Here is a 27,351-nt window from a genome sequence, read left to right as displayed (position 1 = left end):
TGGCAGGGAAATAATAAATTAATAAAAATAAAAATCTATTATTTTATTACTTTTATTTTTATTATTTTATTATTTCCCTTCTACGTGACTTTACCGAAAGAACCAAGAAGGCTGCACACTAGTTTAACTCCGTGGGCGAGGGTACAAGCGAGTGGTCAGCAAGCTGCCCATCAGCGCACACGCGCGTGTCTGTGACCGTGGTGTAGTGGGGAGCGGTGGTGCAGCGGTTAGCGCGCTGCGCTACGAACCCGGCCGACCCGGGTTCGATTCCCGCTCACGGCCAACACCCGGTGACGATTATCTGAACCGGTCCTGGGCCTCCCCTGGGTCGACTCAGCCTCAAAAGAGTACCTGGTGCGGTGTGTAAACATCGCCACTGGGGAGACAAAAGCGAACGAGCGTGGTGCTGGCCACCCACCCCCTCGTGTACCGTTCCGGCCTTCATAGGTGCTCGCTAACAGCACTTGCTCCTACAGTCTGTTAAGGCTATACGGGGGGTCTTTGTCTTTGTCTTGTGCGCTACGAACCCCGGCAACCCGAGTTCGATGCCGGCTCGCGGCCAGGCAGCATCAGTGACGACGAATATCTTGAACCGGTCCCGTTCTTCGGCTAGATCGACTCAGCCTTAAACGAGCACCCGGTGCGATGTGTGACCATCACCACTGGGGAGACAAAGGCGTCCGGGCGTGGTTTCTGGCCGCCCAACCCCGAGTGTACTGTGCCGCGTTTAATAGGTGCTCGCTAACAGTACTTGCCCCGACAAGTATGCGATGGCTATACGGGGCATCTTTGCCACTGTAAATGTGTGTATTTGTGTTTGTTTTTGCTATGCGTTTTATGGTTTGCACCGTATGTGTATGTACGTCGCACGCGTGTGTTTTATATGCGCGTGTTTTATTGGTGCGTATGTGTGCGCGAGTTCGATGTGTGTGTGTGGTCGCGTGTGTGTTTGTGTACGGTAGTGTAGCGGTTAGCGCGCTGCGCTATGAACCTGGCGACCTGGGTTCGATTCCCGCTCACGGCTAACACCAGTGACGATTATCTGAACCGGTCCTGGGCCTCCCCTAGGTCGACTCATCCTTAAATGAGTACCTGGTGCGGTGTGTAAACATCGCCACTGGGGAGACAAAGGCGGTCGGGCGTGGTGCTGGCCACCCACCCCCTCGTGTACCGTTCCGGCCTTCATAGGTGCTCGCTAACAGCACTTGCCCCTACAGTCTGTTAAGGCTATACGGGGGATCTTTGTGTACACAGCGCACGAGCTACGTGCCGCCTCGCTCGCACACCTTGGCGTGCAGCGGTCAAAGTGCAATCGTCACTCCCTGCGCCGCACTCACACAGAGCCACGTTCAGCCCCGAGCAGCGCTAATCAGTCGCGACTACTCCATTCCAAGGCCGTAATTATAAATATATATTGGGAGGGGGCATCCCCCCAATCCCCCCCAATATTCAAATATGCTCAAAAGGTCCCCCCCCCCCAATATATTGCTATAAACAATATTGAAACCAAACATTTCTATGCTATGTAAATGAAAACAACAATTTGCTAAAGCTTGGCCACAATATCTGGACTTGTCTTCATATAACAATGCATAGATTTCTGTTTATGTGATTGTGGTTATGGTTGTACTTTATTAATCCCTAATCTCTGCCATTATATACAATGAAACAAGAAAAGGAAAAAAGAAACAAACAGAGCACTATTAGACATTATTGTAAAAAATAAATTAAAAGTCCATCCTATGTGTCAGTGATTTTTTAAAATAATTTTAGGCAGGATAATGGCTGGAAATTCGTTTTCAAATTTAGATTTTTTTTTTTCTGGGGGGGGGGACCCCCAGACCCCCTGGAAGATTTGGTCCCCCCAATGTTGACTCCATGGCTACAGCCTTGCTCCATTCATCATCATTGTTTTTTTCCCCATGGTCATTATCATGATGATAACGATCATCATTATCATCACGGCCATCACCTGCATGGTCAAAGTCATCATTGTCATTGTGGGTTGGTGGGCCACGCATAGATAACATCGCCCATGTTACGAGACTCATAAAACACTTCGGCTGAAAAGTTGCCAACACATGTCAGTGCAGAGAGTAGGTTCCTGACTCGTCCGTGCAGAGACATCCACAGACACCTGTGTGATATCCCCCCGTGAGCGAGGGGATAACTCGCACTCCGTAAAGGAAAATGCGAATACTGTACCCGGTAATCGTGGAACGTTGGGGCAACGTTGGTTCAATGGTTCCAACCACATGTCAACATTGATACAACGTTGACATGTCTACTGGGTATAAACAGTTGGGCGCTCAGTTACAACGCTCCAATGACATCATTGTGCCCCCCCCCCCATACATTGTAACACGTCCATGGAAGCGACGTCAGTTGATTGCCATAACGTCGCGCCTGACCGTTGCTGTACCTTTTGCTGTCTCTTGCTCATTGGCGTATTGGGAGCGACAGCCCGCAAGGCACAGCCGAAATGCGTGGAGCAGCTCCACGGCCGAGAGCTGTGTCCGTTCGTGTGCGTTTCGGTCCAATCTTCATTTGAAAATAATACGAATTGCCCATTAATCCGAATGTAGTCAATGCATGTACCGTATGTTACACTTTTTTCGCACCGTGCTAATTGTAAAGATAAAGGTGCAGCCCTGCATTCACTTTCCCCCCCGCCACTGCTGCTGGAAGACAGCCCCATCTAGTAGGTATATTGGCCTACTCATCCTCGCTGGCCACGTGTCTGGGAAGAGGTGGGAGTAGCCACACTTCACCCCAGCAACAAGCCACGACCGGCAAACGCCGGTCGACCAACGATCAGCGCCGTACCCGTTCGCACTGCTGGGCGGACAGAGGCGGCTATAGCAAAAACACAAACGTGTCCATTATTTCAACTGTTACGCCACGAGATTGAATCTAGCCGGCAGGCTCTCTGTTGACAGTCCATTGTGCTTATTATTACGCCGCAGCAGCATTCCCAATGCAGGGGACCTTCTTGAACAACGAGCAGGTCATTATTTCATTATTTCGTTGGCCACGGATTTTGTTGTTGCAGAGTGACTCGGGTCCGTGGTGTAGGCGTGACAGTCAAACTTGACACGCGCGCTAAATTTAGACTCTGTAGAGTCACGTCCAGTCACTCTGACTCGGACAAACTCAGGCACCGACTCTCTCACTACGATGTGGACGGTGGCGATTAAAGATGAAAGTGCAGCCCGGCTATGGCTCGCTCAAGACACTGCTGACGGAACGGCTTCGAATACAGGGAGCTCGAGAGAGTGAACAATCATCGTTAGCAACGGCAATCATCATACTAATCATCAGCAACAAAAAAATATCAACCGTCACCATCCTCATCATCATCAAAGACAGAGATCCCCCGTATAGGCTTAACAGACTGTTGGGGCAAGTGCTGTTAGCGAGCACCTGTGAAGGCCGGCACAGCACACAAGGGGGTCGGTGGCCAGCACCACGCCCGGCCGCCTTTGCCTCCCCAAGTGGCGATGATTTAACACACCGCACCAGGTACTCATTTGAGACTGAGTCGACATCGGGGGAAGCCCTTGCTTGGACCAGTTCAGATAATCGTCACTGCTGTTGGCCGTGAGCGGGAATCGAACTCGGCTTGCCGGACTACCGCTCCTCATCTTCACCGTCCCTCATCATCACGGTGGCCATGTGCCCCCAGAGCACGTGTCGCGTGTGACACGCGTGTGGGCTGTGCGCAGGGCAAGGCCTTCGCGTTCGACCGCGTGTTTCCCCCCGAGGCGGGACAGGCGCAGGTGTACGCAGAGTGCGCACGGCAGATCGTGAAAGGTGAGGCGCCCTCACCTGCACTCACTCACCGCGGTCCTCAGCTATCCTTACTTCTCCTCAACCACCCTCCCCATTGCTTACCTGTCCTCACCTCCCCAGTCCTCACCTGTGCTCGTCTACCCACACCTGCCCTGACCTCCCCTCACCAGGTCCTCACCTACCCTCACCTGCCCTCGCTTGTCCTCACCTGACCTCCGCTCCCGTCACCTGACCTCACCTCCCCTCACTTGTTCTCACCTGCCCTCACCTGCCCTAGCTTGTCCTCTCCTGCCCTAACCTTCACTCACCTGCCCTCACTCACCCTTACCCCATTCTCACCTGTCCTGTGCGAAGAAATTGGCGTCCTTTAAAGTAAGAGATGCAATTCCCCACCGCCGGCTCACCACCGAGCTTGTCTGCGAATACTGTGTGGGGCATTACATATTTAAATTATTATTATTATTCTTATGTACTCTGTGTATACGTGTGTGTGTGCACTCCGTGTGTGTGTGTGCACTCCGTGTGTGATACACAAAGACGTGCTGCAGGGCTACAATGGGACAATCTTCGCGTACGGACAGACATCATCGGGAAAAACCCACACAATGGAGGTAGGTGCGTGCTGGCGTCCCGACCACGGTCACCGATCTCGCGGCTTGTTGAAAGCCAAAAAGGGCTTGTTTTTTTAAAGGCTTGGCTAGTACTCGGTGATGCTGTGCAATGTTGGGCCAACGTTGGGATGTGTTTGGAACACGTTGGACGAACGTTGGCCAACGTTGATCCAGCTTTTGAGGATCCTGCTACATTCAAATGTAGCAGGTTCACCTTCTTGGTTTTTTCGGTAAAGACACGTAGAAGGGAAGTAATAAAATAATAAAAATAAAACATAATAAAATAATTCTCACGATGTTTCGGCCACAACGCAAGCAGCCGTCCTCAGGTGAAGACCAGGTCTGTCGGGGAGACAGCGTGACTTTACCGAAAGAACCAAGAAGATGAATCCCTGCAGTCACGAAATCTTTAAATCGAAATGTAGCAGGTTGTATACTGGACGTGGTGTACCCGGGACGGGCACACCCGCTTGAAATGCGAACGTAGCAGGACCCTCCTGAAGAAGGGGACTTGAGACTCGGGCTTTCTCCATTGGTGATTTAAAAGTTTGGAATTTGGCCCAACCCGAAAATGAAGGTGGCTTCCATTAAAAAAGGAGGACGGCTGCTTGCGTTGTGGCCGAAACGTCGTGAGAATTGTTTTATTATGTTTTATTTTTATTATTTTATTACTTCCCTTCTACGTGACTTTACCGAAAGAACCAAGAAGATGAATCCCTGCAGTCACGAAAGCTTTAAATCGAAAAATAAAAAAAAAACTGTTCAAACATTCGCTTGAACCTGCTCTGGGCAGGAGTTGGGGTGTAACCAACGTTAACATTCTCACTGGAAGACTTCAATAGGTGTAAAGTGACTTGTGACCACACACCATAGCGAGTGGTCTGCGCGCTTTAAATTTAGCCCTGAATGTAAACCGTCCGTGGACTAATGCCGTGTCGATGTTTGGCCTCCACTCTTCTCTAAAAAAAGGCATCGAATCCAAAGTAAATGGAAATGTATCTGTCATTGCTATGCTTAGGTTAGTGGGGGCCGATAAACTCGGGCAAACGAGACAGACAAATGTGAGAAAGAATACAAATAGGACGGTAAAAATTAGACAAAATGCGACCATATTCTTGGATTGAATCGTCACCCTAAATCGCGACAATTAATCGAATTGCCTGGGACAGTGAATCGTTACAGCCCGAATGAACATGTCAAATGATTCATAACTTCGGCGTGACCCATCTCTACGTGATCCACCACCCCTACTCCTATTTTGCGCCCTTATACCGAACATCATAGCCACCACACACACCGTACACTGTACACTCACATGGAACCGGTAAGCGAGACTTTGCTATCCATCGGCGTTTTCGCATCACACTCCACGGAAGGCGAATTACTTGGTTCGCCGATGACGGGGACCGTGTATGTGTCAGTGTTTACCGTGCAATTGCTGGGAATCCAAACTCGAAAGTTGTCCGTTTTGGATGTCCCCGGTGTAAGCAGGGATGCGGCTGCTGTATGTTCAAGTTCATGTATTAGGTATAGCCCTGTGAGCTATTCGGCTCTAGAATCGGGTGCAACTGCAACAAACAAAAAACTAAAACATGAACAAGAAAACATCTTAAAGTGAATATGTGACTAAGTGCAAACAGAAAATCCAAGAAAAGACAGCAAAATATTGCAGAAAAAGCACCGTACACCAACACTGTGTGCAAAAATCCCAGTGGGATGCAAGTCAAACAACAACAACAACCACAAGACAACTTAGATTAAGGTCATCAGTCTTACTCCGTACTACAACACACAAACATGGCCAAACCAGTAAACTTTTCGAAATCACCAAAATAAAGCGATGAAACAGTATGCACAATTACAGAGTTCTCTGGCCCTTCTTAGAGCACCGTCGTTAGACTTCACAACAGTCGCTCACGCTCGCCCCATGTGCGATTCAGTGCAACTCGGGTTCGACTCGGGTGTCATCTTCAGCGACTCGATGCAACTTCGGTGCGATTAAGTGCAACTAAATCCGACTCGTTGCAACTCAGTCATCTGTGCGCGCGCTGCAGCGCAACTCCTCGGTGCGACTCAGTGTACATCAATATGCAACTCGTCGGTGCGACTCAGTGGAGCTCAATATGTAACTCGGTGCGATCCGTGGCAACCCCTCGCCCAACAACAGGGCGCGCAGCAGCAGCAGCAACAACAACAGCAACAACAACAACAGCAGCAGCAACAACAACAACAGCAACAACAAGAGGAGGAAGAGGCGACTGAGGCCGGAATCATTCCCCGCATCGTGGACGATGTTTTCTCACACATCGACGCCATGGACCACAACCTGGAGTTCCATCTCAAGGTGAGCACACTCACCTCCACCCTCATCACCCTCATCACCGTCGTCATTAACACCGGCATCGACATCGCCACCGGCATCCACACCAGCGTTAACATCGCCACCAGCGGGCAACATCAACGCCGACATCAAGTGTGCACACGTGCCGTGTGAACGTGTGTGTCCCGTGCGCGTGTGTGTTCGTGTTGTGCTCCTTCTGTGTATTTGTGGGTGTTGTGCGTAATGTGCAGACACGCGCAAACACCAGATTCCCGCGTTGACAATGTAATTCACTTAATCGGCAAAAAGTAGCAAACAAAAATGTTTTATCGATGTTACACCTCTGCGAAGGAGCCACACAACGTGGATATTTGCAATGTGCATACCCATTCATGTCCCAGATTTATGATTGATGCTGCGGCTGCTGCTACTGATGCTGCTGACAATGGTTGGTTTGCTTCATGCGTGCCACGTTGTTTTATTCTCACAGGTGTCGTACTTTGAAATCTACATGGAGAAAGTCCGAGATCTTATTGACGGTCAGCTGATTCATAAATGTACATTTTCAATCGCTGGTCAATTGATTTAAAATGCACGAGTCTAGTGTCTCGAGAGGCTGTCACGCTTGTGGACCCATTTGCAATCATGCTGCGATTTAAAATAATCTATGCCTCGAGTTTCCTGGCTGGCTGCTGGCTGGCCTCCTGTGCACCCCCAACAATAACTCTGTTGTTGGTGGCTGCGGACTGTTGACCCCAACACTATCTGGGCAACCAGCTAAACGCGATTCCCCGTAGAACAACGTTGAATTGAATTGAAATGGCAAAAGAAGTTCAGAAGCCATCATAGATCGTGACACCGAAGAGGTCGGAGTAGCACATCCGTAAGACTGACACGATATATTTAAAAACCTATCTAGCATTTCAATTTGTGCTCCTATTAATGTAATTTTTTGCCAGAATATGCTTTTAAATCCCAGACAATATAAAAAAAAAACTCTCAACGATACTTTCTATCTTGGCATTCTATTATGCAAAAAAACACATTTAGTTCACTGAGCACAGGGTTCTGAGAAGAGCATGAAGCTGACAGCTGTTTATTATTTTCCATTTCAGAGCAACGGGCACCCTACGAGTATAAGTAATAATAATATTGACAGTCGTTTTACGTGGGAAAGCCTGAGTCTCAAGACATGTTTTCAGGAGGGTCCTGCATCGCAAGCCTTGCTCACCTCTCGCTTAGCCACGTAACTCGCTCACCCGTCTCCCGTCGCGTGACTCGTTGCAGTGACCAAGGGGAACCTGTCTGTGCACGAAGACAAGCATGGGGCGCCGTATGTCAAGGTGGGTGGATGGGAGTCTCACCACTCGTGTCCGGGAGCTCGTTGATCGACGTTCGGTCGCCGTTCGATGACGTTCGTTGTGGTTGTCCGCGCAACAGGAGTGGGCCGTGGGAAGGTCGCGTTAGCCTCCACCCAAAATTCACCAGCTCGCCAATGCTCAGGCAAAGCAATTGATTGGCTTCACCCCTTAGAGCTGAATATCGCATAGTCGCTCATCACTGACGATACAAATTCATCAGACGGGTCCTGCCTCTTGGCAATTGCTTGGCCAATTCCTCAATTGAGGACTCAAAAAGCACCGCGACAAATCTCCGTTCACAGACGGTTTACGGTGATGGCGGAATTTGTTGTGACAGTGGTGACTGCTGTTATGTTTGTAGAGGATGGCAAACTTTGCTGGTGATGATGATGACGAAAATTATTATTGTTGTAGATAATCTTGACCGCGATTATTGGCATTTTCGTTGCTGTAGATGATGATTGTTGTGGTAAATGATGATTGTGAAAATGTATTGCTGCTATGAAAGAAAATGATTGTTGTTGCTGTTGTAAAAAACGAGGATGACGGCGATAATAATGCTGATAAATGAAGTATGACGATTTTTGTTGTAAACGATGATGATGATGATTATAATAATAATGATGCTGATGACGACCCACACAGGGCTGCACGGAGCTGTTTGTTTCGAGCCCAGAGGAGGTTCTGGAAATCATTCACAAGGGCAAAGCTAACCGCCACGTGGCCGTGACGAGTGAGTGTCGCACTCGGGAGCTCACGGCGGCCCGGCGCCCTCGACTGATTCCTACATGGACCCCCCCATCACAGCGCGGGTTTCCTTGCTCCCCGCAAATCCTCCCCACAATCTTCCCTCCGGTCCGCCGCTACACGTTTACCCGGGGCTATCTAAACAAATAAAGTCGTTAAACGATGCGCATGAAATTTCGATTTAAAGTTTTCGTGACTGCAGGGATTCATCTTCTTGGTTCTTTCGGTAAAGTCTTCTGTTTTATTTTTATTATTTTATTATTTCCATTCTACGTGACTTTACCGAAAGAACCAAGAAGACGATGCGCATGCCCGATAATTGGTAAACACGTTCACCATCAAGGCCTCCTTGGGCAGTTAACCTAAGGCAGGGGTCGGCAACCAAAATAACAAGAAGAGCCATTTCTTTCCAATTCGGTACAAAATTCAGTATTTCAAGAGCCGCAATGCATCTGAGTACATACGTACATATCGTCAAGAAGCAGCCCGTAAAGAGCCGCATGCGGCTCCGGAGCCGTAGGTTGCCGACCCCTGACCTAAGGAAACGGGCGCGTGGACTGGCAGGAATTAAAGGGGTCTGGATTGTCTGTCGGAAACGTCCATGGATGTGAAAATGTCTTCGGATGGAGAAGAAGCATCTCTCTCGGTGAGATGAGATTGTTCCTTGCCCATCAGCGTCCCGGTGTTAACCCCGCAAACGCGGTGCGTTTCAGACATGAATGAGCACAGCTCGCGCAGCCACAGCATCCTGCTGCTGCACGTGAAGCAGCAGCACGTGGAGACGATGCACATCCTGAGCGGGAAGCTCTACCTCGTCGACCTGGCCGGCAGTGAGAAGGTGCAACCCGGGCCCCGACCCTGACGCTAACGCTTCTGATTCATTTCCCTGCCGTCCGCTCAAGCGTAGAGCTGGGACTAACCAATCCTTCTGCTATGGAGAAGGGCCATTGCCTGAAACGTTGCCGATTGTATGTATATTTTTTCTTCTTTACGGCAGCCTTATTGACGAATATGTTTGAGCTTTCAATGAACCAAGTGCTCCATTATCCGACTGGTTTTCGGTTTGGTTAATCAACCTCTCAGATGACGCCGCACGTACTTATGGGAAAAAATAATTCACCTCTTCCCATGCGTGTCGCTGGATGGGAGGTGATGGGCGGGGCTTGGTGACATCATCAGCATCGTCAGCCGAGGCACACTAGGCCTGGCTTGTAGGGGATTTCCCGCCTTTGAGAGGCAAGATGTGGGGGCAGCCATCTTATTTAGAGAGTCCTGGGTAATCCGCCACACAGACATTACTTGATTACAATTTTTCATCCATAAATCTACTTAGTAGACAAGTCACCCTTTCTCTACTTAATGGCCACGATGAGGCCTATGAACTCGACCCATCTCTGTCTGTCCTTTGCCGGCTTCAGTTCAGTGTCAGTTCAATTACATTCTAACCCAGAGCAGCCAAAAAACAACCGGTTTTTATCACGTAGCTACACACCTAGGTAGTGTTTAGACAAGTTGGAATTCTCATTTATATTCCAAAGTATATTTTAAAGTTACTCTCAGGAGTGTTCCAATCAAGTCATTCCAACGACGGTGAATTGAAGGCTACAACTGTGACACCAACTGCTGCTATCGTGTGTGCATGTGTAGTGGGTTCCAGAGGCAACACTTTTATTTATAACAAGATAACACCACAACCCTCACCCCACTCTCTAGGGAGGTACAGCCTCCGGGCTAACGTGCCCTATTACTTGGGGTTACTTAGAGCCCTCCGGCTAAGGGTGACCTAGGGGAGGCTGACTGACCCGACCCAGCCAAGGTGCGGGTCCTGACCACTGGTCCACGCTCAGCCCCGGCCCTTACAAGGACATCGGGTCCCGAAATCCCAGGGTCCTTGCCTCTCTGGTCTTCAGTCTTCTTCTTCGTAGCACTGCCCCGAGCCGACCTGAGAGCCGCCTTTTATACACATCCCGGAGACTCTCCGCCCCCGGTACCGCCCCCCTTTCTGGAACCTTCCAGGGAGCCCTGGAAAGCCCCCCCCCCAACCCCTCACCTGGGGTCGGGGAGGGGAACCCGGCCTCTCTATGCCCCGGCTCTCTCTCTATCCCCATGTACAGGCTGGCACCCCCTACAGACCCCTGGCTGCAACTGCAGGTAAGTGCACACAGGCGGTGTGTGGATACGTCTGTCCGACGCGTCACGTGTCTGCGGTTGGGAGCGGTAGTGTCACGGTTAGCGCACTTCACTACGAACCCGGTTAACTGAGTTCGATTACCGCTCATGGCCAACACCAGTGACGATAATCTGAACTGGTTCGCTTAGGTTGACTCAGCCTCAAATGAGTACCTGGTGCAGTGTGTAAATATCACCACTCGGGAGATAAAGGCGGCCGGACATGGTGCTGGCCACCTACCCCCCCTCGTGTGCCTGCTGACTTTCATAGATACTTGCTAACAGCACTTGCCCCTTCAGTCTATTAAGGCTATATGGGGGATCTTTGTCTTTGTTGTGTGTCTGCGTGTGTGTAGGTGTCTAAAACCTTGGCAGAGGGAGCGGTTTTGGATGAGGCTAAGAACATCAACCGCTCTCTGTCCGCGCTGGGCAACGTCATCTCATCACTGGCGGAGGGGAATGTAAGAGACCGTGACGATGATGATGATTGTTCTTGGAGATGATGGCTTACGTGTCTTGAGTGTCGATTGTGTGTCCCAAACACCCCACATGCCCCGTGTATCTCCTGACCTGCCTGTGCCATGTGTCCCCAATGGACGTTCTGTGTCTCATGTGTGTCTCATGTGTGTCCCACACACGTCTCTTGTGTCTTCCGTGTCTCTCTTGTCACCCGCCAACGCGAACAGAAGTCTCATATCCCGTACCGCGACAGCAAGATGACGCGCATACTCAAGGACTCGCTGGGAGGTAACTGTCGGACCATCATTGTCATCTGCTGCTCGCCTTCCTCATACAATGAAGCCGAGACCAAGTCCACACTCTTCTTCGGACAGAGGTGAGCGTAGCGATGGGGTTTGTACACGACAGACAGAGACTGGTCGCCAGACAGAAATGCCAGCCTCTGATGGGGGTCTCCAGACAATCGACAGGCAGACAGGTTTCTCATGGGATGTTTACACCACGGCATTCTTTGGGACGGAGCAGTAAAATAAAAACATCGCATTCTAGATTTGAAGCTTTCGTGACTGCAAGGATTCATACTCTTAGTTCTGTCGGTAAAGTCACGTAGGTAAAAAAATTAAATTAAAATTAATAAAAATAAAACAATAAAATCACGACGTTTCAGAGGCAACACAAGCTTCCGTCTTCGGGTGAAACTGTCACAGCGAAATATCAGTTTCACCCGAAGACGGAAGCTTGTGTTGCCTCCGAAACGTCGTGATTTTATTGTTTTATTTTTATTAATTTTAATTTCATTGTTTTACCTACGTGACTTTACCGAAAGAACTAAGAGTAAAAAAGCATCGCATGCTTCCTCATCCCTTGCTCCCCGCACCTCCTGACCCACCTCTGCTCCCCCACTCTATTTGCTTCTCCTTTACCAATGCCCCCCATCCCCTCTCCCCCTCCTCCCGCCACCCAGGGCTAAGACAATCAAGAACACGGCGTGCGTGAACGTGGAGCTGACCGGCGAGGAGTGGCGGAAGCGCTTTGAGAAGGAGCGGCGGCGGAGGAAGTCTCTGTGGGCTCACCTGCAGAGGGCCGAGGCTGAGCTGGAACGGTGGAGGGCAGGTCAGATGGAAATTCAATGTTCATATGTCCAAGTCTGTACACATTCAATTCTGCTCAAACCACCCCTATAGTTGTTTTGGGCATGATGCACATATGGGGGGGGGGGGGGCTCATCCAGCAGTGGCTTTGCTAAAGGTCTGTGCACATACGTGCAAAGATAATAGTAGCAGTTATCCATGAAACGCACTAATGGTTATTTATAGGTGGGCTAAGACCATCATCTCAGTGCACTTGATAATCCAGTTTGATCTCAAGTGGCTGCAACACAAATTTGAACCCAGGATCTCAGCGGTGTGAGCTCATTGTCTCTGACATTATGAATCAAAATCTCCCCCCACGCACCAAGCCACTGAACTACTTAGTCTAGTCTATTAAGTATAGATGTTGCCACAGTGGTGTAATGGTTCGCACCCTGGACCTGCAATCCAGAGGTCGCCAGTTCGATTCCATCTCCTGGGGATGCAGTTTAAATAATGGCGCAAGTTTCGCAATCAACGCCTCTGTCCACCCAGCAGTATTAAGGAACAAAATGGGTCACCCCGGTTATTTGATCTTCCCGCCATGGTGGCAGAGAAGCCCCGAGGGGGTGGGCTCACGTGAGCTCGCGGTCTAGCGGCGGCCCTTCTTCCGTCTGCAGCACGAGCGATTAATTGCGACGGCTGCCCCTTGACCTTCACGCCTTCACATGTTTCGGGAGCGATGCGAGTGGCGTCGGTGAGAGCGCCGGTGGGTGTGCCGTGCAGGTGAGAAGGTGGCGGAGTGCGACTGGTGTCACGTGAGGGGTGAGGCGGGGGGCCTGGGCACCTCAACCTCCGAATCCGGGGTCGTGACCCCCGGTGACAGCGGTCTGACCGAGGCCTTGAGGCAGGCGTACGAGGAGCAGATCCGCAAGCTCTACCAGAACCTCGACAATAAGGTCGCTCACTACGCATCCACCACGCGTCCACCGGGTCATACAGATGCCCACCTCATGTCCATAACGTCCGCCGCGTGTCTATGATTTTTACGGCATGTCCAAAACTTTCACCGCACATCCACTCCATGCACCATATCCACCACAGGTCAACACATCCACCACGCCACATACGGGTCTACCACACCATGCACACACACGAGCCTGATTGACGGGTGTGGCGATGCTGAAGGTGAGAACGTTGATGAGGGTGACGAGGTGGCTGGTGGGTGCGCACGTGCGTGTGTGGCACAGGAGGAGGAGTACAATCAACAGGCCCAGCTGGTGGAGCGCCTCAACAAGCAGATGCTGGATCAGGACGAGGTGAGGGCCTCATTTACTCGTTGCTAATCTCGAGATATTTTAATGTTTTTAATCCTTTACAACCAAGGGTGAAAGTGTAAATGCGTTAACTCTGTCCATATGTCTGTTTGCAACGAGGGGGCATGATAGCTCGCATGAAGATTATTCAATACGAACGGAAGTTTTGCGTTGAGTTGTGTTGCTTTTAGGGACTTATCCTGCATTAAACCGAGCACATTGATCTAAGGGTAACCCAAAACTTGGATTTGAAAACAAGCGCTAAAATAATTCCGCTTTGGCCTTTTCACCAGAGCGGCTCAGGCTTTGTTCGCTTGCTCTTCTGTCCTGATGGCGCCTCGAGAAGTAGTTCTACGTGACATCATCTGGCGAATGTCACACAACTCTACATGGATAAACGCACACACACACACCTCGACATAGACACACACACACGCACGTCATGCGCCGCGTTACGTCTTCTCGTAATGCGGCTAGAAGCGCACGTCGCTATTATCGTTATCATCGCCAGTCAGGGCCGGTGGCCGGGGGGTGCTCTCCACCACCAATTGTCCCTTTGGCCCTCCCAAGGTCACTCTGCTCATCCATACATCACCACCGTTGAGCCCCACCATAACTAAGATGATCAGCTGGATCCTCCGGGCGCTGTAATTAGGACAAGCGCAAGTTGAAAAGTGTTTCAGAATCCATGCATCCGCGTGATTTTTATTCCTCGCTACCCCCCCTCCCCCCCCCCAGCTGCTGGCGTGCTCGCGCCGCGAAGCGGAGCGGCAGCAGGCCGAGTTGTCGCGGCTGCAGGCGGACGGGCGCGAGTCGCGGGACGAGATGGCCGAAGTGCTGCGCTCCATGGACGAGCTCGCGGCCGCGTACGACGCAAAGAGCGCCGAGCTGGATCAGCGCGGCCGCGAGAGCCAGACGCTCCACGCAGAGCTCCAGCGCAACACCGTGAGGGGGGGCGGGGGGGGGCAGGGGGAGGGTGGTGGTGGTGGTGGCTACGGGGAGAGCAGGGGAAGGGGAGCAGTTGGAGTATAGTGAGCGATGTACACGGTGTGCGCATGGTGTGAGTGGGGTGTGTATGTCAGAGGTCGCAAACGGGTTTTGATTCCTTACCCGTACCCGGCCGCACCAGGGTCGCAAACGGGTACCCGTACCCGTACCCTACCCGTACCCGGCCGGGTACGGGTAGGGTACGGGTATCGGGTACCTGATTGCGACCTCTGGGATGAAGCCATGTTGCAGGCGTGGGTGGGTTGATTCTAGGAACTTGAATTGTGAGAAGAGACAAGACGTTGGGAAATGAGTGACAAACAGTTACTCACCAGTGACTCATGGCCTACCCGTACCCGTACCCAGCCGCACCAGGGTCGCAAACGGGTACCCGTACCCGTACCCGGCCGGGTACGGGTAGCCGGGTATCGGGTAGGGTACGGGTATCGGGTACCCGGTTGCGACCTCTGGTGCATGTGCATGCTGTGTACATGGTGTGTATGTACATGGTCTGCATTTGTATGATATGTACATTGTATGGACATGGTATCTACATACATGGTGTCGACATGATGTGTCCACGCGGTGTGCCCTGCAGGACTCCCTGGCGCTGGCGGAGGGAGAGATCTTGAGCCAGCAGGAGCTCGTGTCTCAGGAGCGTCGCCGCATGGCCGACTCCACCCTGGAGCTCCTGCGTGAGCTCAGCGAGATCACGAGCTCCGCGGGGGGCAAGGAGAGCCCGGTGCGTCCGTGCGTGCGTGCGTGTGCACTCTCCCACGGCGACAAGAACAACGAATCCTCTGTATAACCTCAACAGACTATTCTGTTAGCGAGCACCTATGAAGGCCGATACGACACATGAAAGGGTGGATGAGCAGCGCCACGCCCGGCCACCTTTGTCTCACTAGTGGTAATGTTTCACATTGCACTCGGTACTCATTTAAGGCCCCAGGACCGGTCGAGATAATGATCACTGGCAATGACCACGAGCCGCCCAGTTCGTAGTACTAACCACTCCACTCCCGCTCCGCACATCTTCACACACACACACACCTGTACAGTATAGAAATACACGTGTGTACAAGCACACACCCGTGAATGCACACTCCTCTTCCACCTATCATCAGATCTCTCCCATTCATCCTCTCTTCCATCTCGCTCCTCCTACCCCCCCCATCACACCCGCCACGTGTCTGTGCAGTGGGTGGGTGCGGTGGGATTCGGGGGCGAGGAGGAGCTGTGTCTGGCTCACCTGGGAGCGACGCGCGTCAAGTCCGAGGTGAAGGCGCTGGCCCGGCACTGCCTGCAGCTCGGGGAGGATCAGCGCGAGCGCAAGCGGCACCAGGCGGAGACTGAGCGTGAGCTCAGCACGTGCCGCCTGATCGTGGCGCAGGTGAACCGGGCACCCGGCACCTGTCCTCATGCTGGCGTCATCCCATCATCCTGGCACCCGTGGTCTTCCCATCGTCATCATCATCATCATCCCGGAGTCATCCCTTCATCATGTCATCTTGTTACCCATCATCATCCCGTCATCCTGGCACCCGTGGTCTTCCCATCATCATCATCATCATCCCGGTGTCATCCCAGAGTCATCCTTTCATCCTGTCATCTTGTCACCGATCGTCATCCCGTCATCATAGCACCCACCGTCATCCCAGCATCATCCTATCCTGGCGAACTGGGCGCTTAATTAGCCAGTCTTGGTGAAATAACGATTGATAACGATGACTAATATTAATGATGACCCCAGCAGCGATTGGTAATTGTTAATGATGCTGCTGTAGAAGAAGATGACGATGGTGAAGATGATGATGATGATTATAAAAGCTTTTGGTATTGATTCCACGTCCATCGCCCACCCTTTTGGCCTCGCCCCCCCTCCCTCCCGATACGTTCCTTTCATTGGCTACCATAGTCTGATGAGCTCCCCCCTCCCTCTCCCTCCCCCCTCAACTCGCTTTTAAGGGATTACATCTTGAATCATTGCCTCACTTGATACAGCTAATCTGGCTGTGACGGTCCCACCTGATGACGGAGACTTGTGTTGCCTCCGAAACGTCGTGATTTTTGTTTTTATTTTTTTTTATTTTATTTTACTTTCTACGTGACTTTACCGAAAAAACCTAAGAAGATGATTCCTTGCAGTCACGAAAGCTTCAAATCTAGAACTTTTGGTATTATTAGGCAATGATGGTGACGATGATCACAATGACTGACGACGATGCTGACGCTGATGAAGCTTTTCGTGGAAGTTGAGTGGCACATGTTACGCTGATAATGATGACGATGACTGATTGGCGGTGTAATATGATGGGCGATTGAGATTGCTCATTGATTTACGACGGCGATGGCCAAAATGTTCACCGATGATGACAGTGATTGACGATGAACAATAACGATGTTGACGACGTTGGTCGCTGATGATGCTGCTGATGATGATGATGCTGATGACGGTTGGGTTGCTCCCATCTCAGCTGGAGGCGAGCGTGGGTTCGTTGACGGAGGTGGCGCGCGTCGAGGAGCAGAAGAAGCACGCACTCGAGGAGACGTGCGAGCAGCTGCAGCAGGAGCTCGTGCGGCTGCGCACGCAAGGTGGCACCAGCCCCGCACACGCGCGCACGTGCACAGCATTAGCAGGCTGTTGGGGCAAGTGCTGTTCGCGAGCACCGACGAAGGCCGAAACCGCACCATAGGTGCCTTCGTCTCCCGAGTACTGTTGTTTACACATCGCACCGGGTACTCGTTTAAGGCTGAGTCGACTTAGGGGAGGGCGAGGACATGTTGAAATATTCGTCACTGTTGTTGGCCACGTGGGGGAATTGAACTCGGGTTGCCAGGTTCGTAGCAAAGCACGTATACACACATACGCGTAATAAATGTCAAGTTCATTTTGTTTCTCCATTTGAGAACTCGAGGGCCCAGGAGGAATTTCCTTATCAAGTGTGACCTGAGTAGAGGCCCTGACTCACAATAATAAATAATTATTAATCCAGGAAAGTTCAACTATTAAACTAAACTATGTTTTATTTTACCAGCTATATCGCTTTTTTTCAGAAGCGACCTGGCCACAAATTATAGCTCAACGAAGTGGCTTATCACGGCAGAAATTTATAGCAGCCAAATACTCGAAACGCACGTTGATTCTAAACGAGGAGGGAAAACCCGGAGGACCCAGAGAAGAATCTACGCGACCACGGGCAGAACAAACTCCAAATCTACATGCGTCAGGGTGGCGGTCGAACCCATGACCTCCTGTATACCTGTCGAGTTAGTTAACATTTCGTCCCAATGCTTTTTTTCAAGACGACGTTTGCCCAAAACCAATTACCATCTGTGTTTTAGCCATGGGAGGAATCCGGAGAACCACGCAGCTACTTAACCTCCCGATCACCCCACTCAACCACCACCACTCCAACTGCAACCAACACTGAACACCAGACTGCTGCTCACTCTCCGCCGATGTTTTTGTATTGCAGAAAAAATGCATGAGATGTCTTTCAAGGACAAGGAGAAGAAGCACTTGAGCATGATAGAGAAGGCCATCGAGATGAAGGTGCTTACGTACACACAGAGACAAAGACCTCCCCATATAGCCTTTAACAGGCAGATTGTTGGGGCAAGTGCTCTTTGCGAGCACCTATACAAGGGGTGGGTGATCACCACCACCACCACCACCACACCTGGCCGCCTCTTTTTCCCCAGTGCCGATGTTCATGCACCGCACCAGCAACTTGTCGAACTGGCGGAGACCAAAAACCAGTTCAGATATTTTTCACGGATGTTGGCCACGAGCTGGAATAGAACTCGGGCACCAGGGTTCGTAGCGCAGTGCGCTCGCTGCTACACTGCCGCTCGCCACATATCCCCACGCATCCAAAAGAACAAATGCAAAGATCCCCCTATAGCCTGTAGCAGACTGTTGGGGCAAGTGCTCACACTACACACGACCGCCACGCTGTCCCTTCCGCAGGTGTCTGTGGTTGAAGAGCTGCGGGTGCTGGCCGAGCGACACCAGGAGCAGCTGGGACGACTCCGGCAGGAGGGCGAGGAGAGGCAGCGGCTGTGTGAGCAGCTCAAGAGGTGAGTGGCAGGGCTGAGAGCTCAAGGGGTGAGAGCTCAAGGGGGCAGCGATACGGGCGAGGAACAAGGGGTGAGCATTTCGATTTACAGCTTTTGTGACTGCAGGGATTCATCTTCTTGGTTCTTTTGGTAAAGGCACGTAGAAGGGAAATAATAAAATAATACAAATAAAACATAATAAAATAATTCTCACGACGTTTCGGCCACAACGCAAGCAGCCGTCCTCAGGTGAAGAACAGGTCTGTCGGAAAGACAGCGACAGACCTGTTCTTCACCTGAGGACGGCTGCTTGCGTTGTGGCCGAAACGTCGTGAGAATTATTTTATAATGTTTTATTTTTATTATTTTATTATTTCCCTTCTACGTGCCTTTACCGAAAGAACCAAGAAGAAGGGGTGAGCAGTGATGGGGACGATGGCTCACAGGTGCTACTCACTGGCAGCACTTGACACAACGGACTGTTGACCCTTTCCCGTTCCGAGACATCTGCAAGTTGCAGGGTGGGTCCCGTTTGCTGCTGAATCTCGGAACGCGCAAGCGGTTACCATTAATTTTATTTAGGGAGGCATGGCGCTATTGTTTTTAAAGACATTGTCTTGACTGACCTCGGATAACTGTAGTGACACGAACACACTGTGATAGCTGGCGCCAAACTATGCCACACGCTCTCCCACATGGCCTTGTAGGAGCCTCGGTACATCTCTGACCTGAAGACGTACCGTCAAAGTTATTTTATTCTCGCTTTTCTTCCGATTCCGAATCGAATGGGAAATGGAATCAGAATGGGAAAGCGTGAAGCTTACACGGGGGATCGTTGTCTTTGTGTGTGTGACACGCGCAGTGTGAACGGGCGTCTGGAGCTGGAGCTGGAACAGATCCGAGGGGATTGCGAGCGACTTCGAGCCGCCGAGCTCGACAAAAGCAGCCAGCTTCACGAGATCAAGTACTTGGCTTGAGTGTCACGTCGCAAATGCACGATCCTGTTACGTGCACGCATGCGCATATTTCAAAAACAACCGCCATTCGCCACTAAGTGGCGGTGACATCACCACGGCGCTTGTGCCAGGCTATGTGCACTTTAAGGCCACGTGAAGTGTCAAAATATACAACACATATGCACAGCAACACACGGAGAAGACATCGTAGACGCGATGATTGTCGGTTCCCAGGTGTCTGTGAAATTGAGTCAACACCGTTGCCCCGTGCCCCCTCCCCCGTGACCCCCCGTGACCCCCGTGACCCTCTGTGACCCCCGTGCAGCGAGAAGCAGCAGAGGCTGGACCTGGCGAGGCATGACCTGCGGGAGCTCGAGAGGACCGTGGTGAGGATGCGGTCCACCGCCCATCGTCGATGATGGGCGTGGAAGTGATGATGATGATGATGTTGCTGCTGGTGATGATGATGATGATGGAATTGATAATTATAACGATGACAGAAATAATATTGTCGGCGGAGATGATGGTAAAGATGAAGGTGTTAATGGTGGAGGAAGTGATGACGTACACTCTGATTGTGGTGGAAGTGATGATCATGATGGTGTGGAAGTGATGATTAGTTTGATGATGAGTGAATTTGACGATGGCATTGGTAATAATATTAATTATAAATGTGCTGATGATGATTGCAGTGATGCTGTGAATGGCTGTTTAGATGATGATGATGATGCTATTTATAACAATGATGTGTTCTGGATGCATTGGCTGTGATTGTGATGATGATGTCTTTCACTCAGATCAAGGAGCTGCAGTCGCTGTACAACCTACGCCGTGCCCTCACACATGAACTCGCCATGCGCATCCGCAAGGTAGCACTGCCCTGTCGCGCGGCGCAAACTCCACGTTCCTACATCGGGGACAAGAATATCCAATTTATTTTCGTACTATTCTGCCCGGTGCTGGCCCTTTTAGGTGCTCGCTGACAACATTTGGCAGTCTCATACAGTCGTCATGTCATCCTGCCAGTCCATTCAATTCGTCATGTCATCCTGCCAGTCCATTCAATTCGTCATGTCATCCTGACAGTCCATTCAATTCGTCATGTCATCCTGCCAGTCAATTCAATTCGTCATGTCATCCTGCCAGTCAATTCAATTCGTCATGTCATCCTGCCGGTCCATTCAATTCGTCATGTCATCCTGACAGTCAATTCAATTCGTCATGTCATCCTGACAGTCAATTCAATTCGTCATGTCATCCTGCCAGTCAATTCAATTCGTCATGTCATCCTGCCGGTCAATTCTTATCGCAGTTCCAAACACCACCAGAGGGTAGCGCTATCACCGCTCTCGCCCAGGGGTCAGCAACGAACATGACAAAGAAGAGACATTTTGGTTCGAATTCGGTGAAACAAAACCGAATATTTGAAGAGCCGCAATGCACGAGAATACGAGACTGGCGGTCCTTGATAGATGACGTCACAAAGGAGTCCTCAAAGAGCCTCAGTTTGCCGACCCCTGCGGTGGCCAGAGGTCGCAAACGGGTTTTGATTCCTTACCCGGCCGCACCAGGGTCGCAAACGGGTACCCGTACCCGGCCGGGTACGGGTACCCGTTTGCGGCCGGGTACGGGTAGCCGGGTATCGGGTAGGGTACGGGTATCAGGTACCCGGTTGCGACCCCTGCGGTAGCCGGAGCGCGTGTCACAGCTCGAAATCCCAAATTCCCATGTCAGAGCTTCTCCTCTCATTGCAAGTAAAGAGGCGCGTGCGGCGGGCTGCGTTGTCTTTGGGCAGAGCACGGTGGAGTCGAGTGGAGCCTCCGGCAAGCGGGATCAGCGGGGCGTTGTGATCCGCGGCTCCGCGGAGGCGGAGCGCCCCACCTCCCGCGATGACACCTTCCAAATAGAGAACGTGAATAGGATCCACAAGCAGGTGCTGTGACCGCTCGCACAAGCCAAATGCACCATCGCCATTGTCGCCATCGTCGTCATCATTGCAGTAATCATCGCTGCATCATCACACAGCTACCATCATCATCATCATGCTTCTCTCATCTCAATCATCACTACCTTTGTCATCATCACATCATCATTCCACCAACACCACCACCATCATCATCTTTCTCGCTCATCATCATCATCACCGCCCTCATCGTCCCACCAGCAACCACCATCAACACGCTTGCTCATTGATCAGACCGTGGCCACCACCCTCCCCCCCCCCCCTCCTCCTGCCCCTCGTCACAGGTGCTGGAGAACAACATAGACCTGCACAAGGAGGTGCCGCGGCTGCGTTCGCGCGCCAGCACCGTGCAGCGTCGCGTCTCCGCGCTGAAGCTGGCGCTGCAGGAGGCACGGGAGGCGCGCCGGGCGGCCCCGGGGGCGAGCGGCCCCGGGCGCGACGAGGCGGCGGGCACGCGCGTCGCCTCGTCCACCGCCGCCGCCATCGTGCGCCGCATCAACTTCCCGCAGATCGGTGAGGGGAGGGGCCCCCACCAGCCCCACCGTCATAAGTCACCCACCCACCCACTGCCCACCGCCTGCTTGTGATGCCTGCTTGTGACGTCTGCTTGTGACGCCTGGTTGTGACGCCAGGTTGTGACGCCAGGTTGTGATGCCTGGTTGTGACGCCAGGTTGTAACGCCTCGTTGTGATGCCTCGTTGTGACGCCTGGTTGTGACGTCTCGTTGTGATGGCTCGTTGTGATGCCTGCTTTTGTTGCCTGCTTGTGACGCCTCGTTGTGACGCTTGCTGCCCCCCCCAGTGAAGCCGATCCGGCCCGGACAGAAGCACACGCCAACTCGACCCCTCGGCCAGCTGCGCTCCATGTCCACCCCCTTCCTCTCCACCCTGGAGTCTACCCTCAACTCCAGCCTCGAGTTGTCCTGGAGCTCCAAGGCGGACGCCTCGCTCAGCCAGCCACGGGACAGTCTCGGCAGGAAAGGGTGCGAACCATCAGCATCATCATCATCGGCATCCTTCAGAATTCATTTGATCGTCTTCAGCGTCACCCTTTCATTTCGACCCCTTGCTCTGCTCTACCGATCTGGACACTCCGTGCACATCTCTGCTCAGTGCTGCTGATGATGATGAAAGTCACACATCAACATCGGTTACAACTTCACGAATTTGCATTGACTATATATATTGTGTTACGCAAAATGTACAGTTGGCAGCAACAACCAGCACTATCATATAGCTGTAATAGGCAATAATTTGCACATTGATTGAAGTGAGTATGGAGGGAATTATAATGTGGAGCAATGTGAGGGAAGAAGTAGAAAGATAAGTGTTGGTGACCTGCTGTGTGGTGGGTGGGTGGGTGTGTTGTTGTGGCGACCCGGGTTCGATTCCTGCTCACAGCCAACACCGGTGACGATTGTCTGAACCGCTCCTGGGCCTCCCTTAGGTCGACTCAGCCTCAAATGAGTACCTGGTGCGATGTGTAAACATCGCCACTGGGGAGACAAAAGGCGGCCGAGCGTGGTGTTGGCCAACTACCCCCTTCGTGTGCCGTGCCGGCCTTTATAGGTGCTCGCTAACAGCGCTTGCCCCTACAGTCTGTTCAGGCTATGCAGCACCTGTGACCTGCAGTGTGGGTGATTGGGTGTAGTATTGGATGAGTAGAAACAGTCCAGTGTGATAGAGTCCTCATCATAGGTGGAGGTATCAATGGTTACCATGATAGAGTAACCCTGATAGCGTTCGAATAGCGATAAGCAGCCTACAGATCTCTGGTGAGCGAGTGTCTGGAGTGAATAGGTGAGGGCTGGATCATCATTCAACCCGCGTCCTGACTCGCTGTGTCCTGCCCGTGACAACATAGGTGGGACAAACAGCTCACGGAGATCAGCAGCGACCGATCGGCGATCCTACACATCCCAGAAGGTGCGACCACACTCACCTCTCCTCCTCACCACTTTTATCCCAACCGCCGTCGGTGTCACGCCAAGAGCTGCGAGTTTCCCTTTTGGAACTCTCTCTCCGAGTGAAGCAGTGCACGACTCTGCCGTGTTACACGGAGACACACGCGCACACGTGTACGTGCAGCCTTACACAGACTGTTGGGGCAAGTGCCGTTAGCGAGCACCTTAGAAGGCCGGCACGGTGCACTAGGCGGTGGTTTAGCCAGCACTGAACGCCTTTGTCTCCCCAACGCTGCAGGTTACACACCACACCAGGTACACATTTTTTTAAGACTGAGTCTACCTCAGGGAGTCACAGGAACCGGTTCCTATGTTTTTCGTTTTTCACCAATGTTGGCCGTGAACTGAACTCGGATCGCCGGGTCTATAGCGCAACGCACGAACCACTACTCTACCGCTCCCCGCATACAAAGACAAAGATCCCCCGTATAGCCTTAACAGACTGTAGGGGCAAGTGCCGTTAGCGAGCACCTATGAAGGCCGGCACTGTGGCACACGAGGGGGTGGGTGGCCAGCACCACGCCCAACCGCCTTTGTCTCCCCAGCGGCGATGTATACACACCGCACCAGGTACTCACTTGAGGCTGAGTCGACCTAGGGGAGGTCCGTGACCGGTTCAGATAATCGTCACTGTTGTTGGCCGTGAGCGGGAATCGAACCCGGGTCGCCAGGTTCATAGCTTAGCGCGCTAACAGCTACACTACCGCTCCCCACACACACAACGACACACACGCGTCCTCGTGGGGACGTGCGTCTTACTGGCCGCTCTGTGTTTGACCAGGAAATGAATGAGTTGGAGTCGGAGGGTGAGAGAAGTACGAAAGGGAGGAACTCTTCTGCCTCAGCGACTCAACCCATGGCCCTGACGGACCAGGGACTCGAGCCAGCGACTCTCACGGACTCAATCCAACCCCGTAGCGTGACCTTGTTTAAACTGGTGTGTATGTGGGGGGGGGTTCAACAAAGTCAATGTGAAACAAACTTGAAACAAATGTTAATCACCGTTCACCCGACAAAACTTTGAAGAAATTCCGCTGCTGGTGTGAAATTTGGCACCGACATTTTGTGTCTTGGCTCGGCTTCTGACGTGTACGGCTGGAATTCTCTGTGAAAAAAAAACTAAACTTGAATGTCCGAGGGTCGTACGCCGCTTGGCGGCTTTGATAGGTGGTGTCGTTGATGCCCCTCGAGGCCTCCTGAGAAGCGTCGCTCTGGGCAAGAGCTGACGACGCGTTCTGTTGTTCGGTCACCGTCTCCGCAGTCACACTGTGGACTATCTTGCATCATTTAGAAGTGGGACCCTGAGCCTTCAGACACTACGGGGGGGGGGGGGGGGGGGTGACTCTACTCCCAATGCTCAGCCCCACAACTTTAAGGGACCAGGGACTCAATCGCTGACTCTAAGGGACTCTAGTCCAGGACTATTGACCATAAATGTCACCACCACCTAAGGTTTTGCTGACTCTGCAGCGCACAATATAAGAGTTGAGTCAAAATCAGAATCGGGGGAAGAGATTGGCTGCTCAGTTGCTCCGTTTATAGTTCATACGCCGGCATGCGTTTCACGCAGACAAATGTGCCTTTGACATATTTACCTCTCGGCCTGCTGTACTGCCATTTCCTGGCCACGTTGCTGCCCAGTTGGTTTGAGAGTCACATACTGTGACTGTGACCCATGCGCTTGGGGACGTGGGTTGGTGGATCACGCGCAGATTTGTGAAATTCCCAAACATGCTTGGCTGCGAAGTGATTATCAGGGGATAGCAGTGCTGCCAGTGGGTTCATGAATCGAGCTGTGTGGACATCTGTTATTCCCTCTCGTGCGTAGCGGGTTTGCTGCTGTTTTCTCCCGCTTTGCAAAACGACTACTCAAGAGGGAATTGGCTAAACATCCCAAAGAAGGACCCACTCTGAAAACATTTTGAGACTCAGCGAGGCTTTCCTGAAAAATCGAATCATATCGTTGTCTTCACTGATTGCTGTAATTTATATGTAATGCCCATGTACCGATGTGCAACAAAAAAACTCAGGACAAATGTCAAATGGCATTTTTTAATGAAGGTAGGACAGCAAGTCGGTTGCTGATGTAGAAGGTGCATCAATGTTCTCGACAATTGTATGTGTGAGTCTTGTCTGACTTTCCTTGAAAAATAAATTATTGTAAATTGTCAATAATTGTAAAAACGAATTCAGAAATAAAAACTATGTTTCTCTTCCTGTAACTATTTGCATGTAAGTGTAATTCAAATAGTTCTACCGATTGCAGAGGAGTGGGCACGGTGGTTCGCGCACTGCGCAGTTGACACGGCGTGGTGAGTCCATACCCGAGTGGATTTTCACGAGGCTTTACATTATTGTTTTACTTATTGCAGAAGCTAGCTCGGTGGCACTGTAAAATAACACTTGAACTCGTAAGACACGAGTTCAATTTCCAGTCAGGGTTCATCATCCCTCCAGTATCGATACAATTAGTACCACTTTTTTTTTTAATAGTGACCACCTTAAATCAGCCGATGAATGCCCTGGTCCCCGCCATGCGAATATGGCATTGACATCGACGGCTCAGAGCCACGAATTTAAGATTGCAGCACCGCCTAACACCTCTCTTGGAGCAGGGAGACACGTGCGACTCGGTTATGAATCCAATTGTGATTTTATTGCAGAAACGTTCAACACAACGAACACAAAATTCACAGTAACTTGAGGAGCCCAGCTGATACGAGCTGCGTGGCGACGCATTGCTGTATCGATGCAGGCGGTTATTAAGAGATCACCGGAGATGCAGCGGATCGTGTGAGCGAAATATCAGTCTTCGCGGGACTTCATTTCTCATTCGATATTTTGTGGAACGCTGCTCGTATGGCATGGAATAGGGATTATCAGCGTAAGTGACTCCCACTAAAGTACAGGGTACACCTATCCATAATAATAACCCTATAGTATTGCTACATTTGAGTCACCACCTTCCACAGTTGTAAAGTATATATTGCTTATTTTGATGTATTGCTATACTCCGGTGATGGTTTTGCAAAAAATATATTTTGTACAGAAGGAACATTTATTTTGTGCCTGATAGAAAAATACAAAATGACATTCTAGTCAGGATGGTTTCAAAGGTGACGTTTTAAAATATATAAAAATCTATACAGTATATATTAATATTAATTTATATTAACACAGGTTCTAATTAACATTATATAAATACATTACTGGACTACGCATACCAGTGCACATTCATAATATTACATAAATACCAGGTCACACCATCACACAAACACACTTGCTTTAAAATACTAAAGACAAAAACGATCGTCTTTTTAGCCTGTAACAGACTATTCGGTACTGTTAGCGAGCACCTATTAAAGCCAGCAAGACGCACGAAGCTATAGTGTGGTCAACACCACGCCCATCCGCCTTTGTCTCCCCAGGGGCTGATGTTTAAACGCCTCACCCGTCAGCCTGTGGTGGGTGGGGGGGGGAGGCCAATGACTGGGTTCACGTATCGCCCGCCACGGATGTTAGCCACGGCTCACAATCGCACGTGGGGGGTGCCTCTGTGAGCAGCTGCGGCATTG

General features: G+C 51.2%; 1 protein-coding gene across 1 annotated transcript in view; it reads left to right on the top strand.

The window, feature by feature from the left end:
* LOC144941713 (kinesin heavy chain-like) overlaps window positions 1–24,657 on the top strand; it is a 30,357-nt gene extending 5,700 nt beyond the window's left edge. Inside the window, exons 3-28 of the mRNA XM_078868107.1 lie at window positions 3,726–3,813; window positions 4,330–4,403; window positions 6,601–6,747; window positions 7,214–7,262; window positions 8,011–8,066; window positions 8,730–8,817; window positions 9,545–9,669; window positions 11,357–11,461; window positions 11,687–11,835; window positions 12,424–12,572; window positions 13,316–13,488; window positions 13,780–13,848; window positions 14,584–14,790; window positions 15,431–15,574; window positions 16,034–16,225; window positions 17,310–17,427; window positions 18,312–18,388; window positions 18,806–18,915; window positions 19,757–19,858; window positions 20,176–20,236; window positions 20,648–20,719; window positions 21,646–21,783; window positions 22,098–22,326; window positions 22,615–22,795; window positions 23,677–23,738; window positions 24,558–24,657. Of these exons, the coding sequence (XP_078724233.1) occupies window positions 3,726–3,813; window positions 4,330–4,403; window positions 6,601–6,747; window positions 7,214–7,262; window positions 8,011–8,066; window positions 8,730–8,817; window positions 9,545–9,669; window positions 11,357–11,461; window positions 11,687–11,835; window positions 12,424–12,572; window positions 13,316–13,488; window positions 13,780–13,848; window positions 14,584–14,790; window positions 15,431–15,574; window positions 16,034–16,225; window positions 17,310–17,427; window positions 18,312–18,388; window positions 18,806–18,915; window positions 19,757–19,858; window positions 20,176–20,236; window positions 20,648–20,719; window positions 21,646–21,783; window positions 22,098–22,326; window positions 22,615–22,795; window positions 23,677–23,738; window positions 24,558–24,568 (2,976 nt within the window). The 3' untranslated portion in view covers window positions 24,569–24,657. The remainder of the gene's footprint in view (window positions 1–3,725; window positions 3,814–4,329; window positions 4,404–6,600; window positions 6,748–7,213; window positions 7,263–8,010; window positions 8,067–8,729; window positions 8,818–9,544; window positions 9,670–11,356; window positions 11,462–11,686; window positions 11,836–12,423; window positions 12,573–13,315; window positions 13,489–13,779; window positions 13,849–14,583; window positions 14,791–15,430; window positions 15,575–16,033; window positions 16,226–17,309; window positions 17,428–18,311; window positions 18,389–18,805; window positions 18,916–19,756; window positions 19,859–20,175; window positions 20,237–20,647; window positions 20,720–21,645; window positions 21,784–22,097; window positions 22,327–22,614; window positions 22,796–23,676; window positions 23,739–24,557) is intronic.
* The last annotated feature ends 2,694 nt before the right edge of the window (window positions 24,658–27,351 follow it).

The sequence above is a fragment of the Lampetra fluviatilis genome, chromosome 2 (genome assembly GCF_964198595.1).
Source record: "Lampetra fluviatilis chromosome 2, kcLamFluv1.1, whole genome shotgun sequence".
NCBI lineage: Eukaryota > Metazoa > Chordata > Hyperoartia > Petromyzontiformes > Petromyzontidae > Lampetra > Lampetra fluviatilis.
The sequence above is the reverse complement of the archived record's forward strand: the minus strand, read 5'-3'. Positions and strand labels throughout refer to the sequence as shown.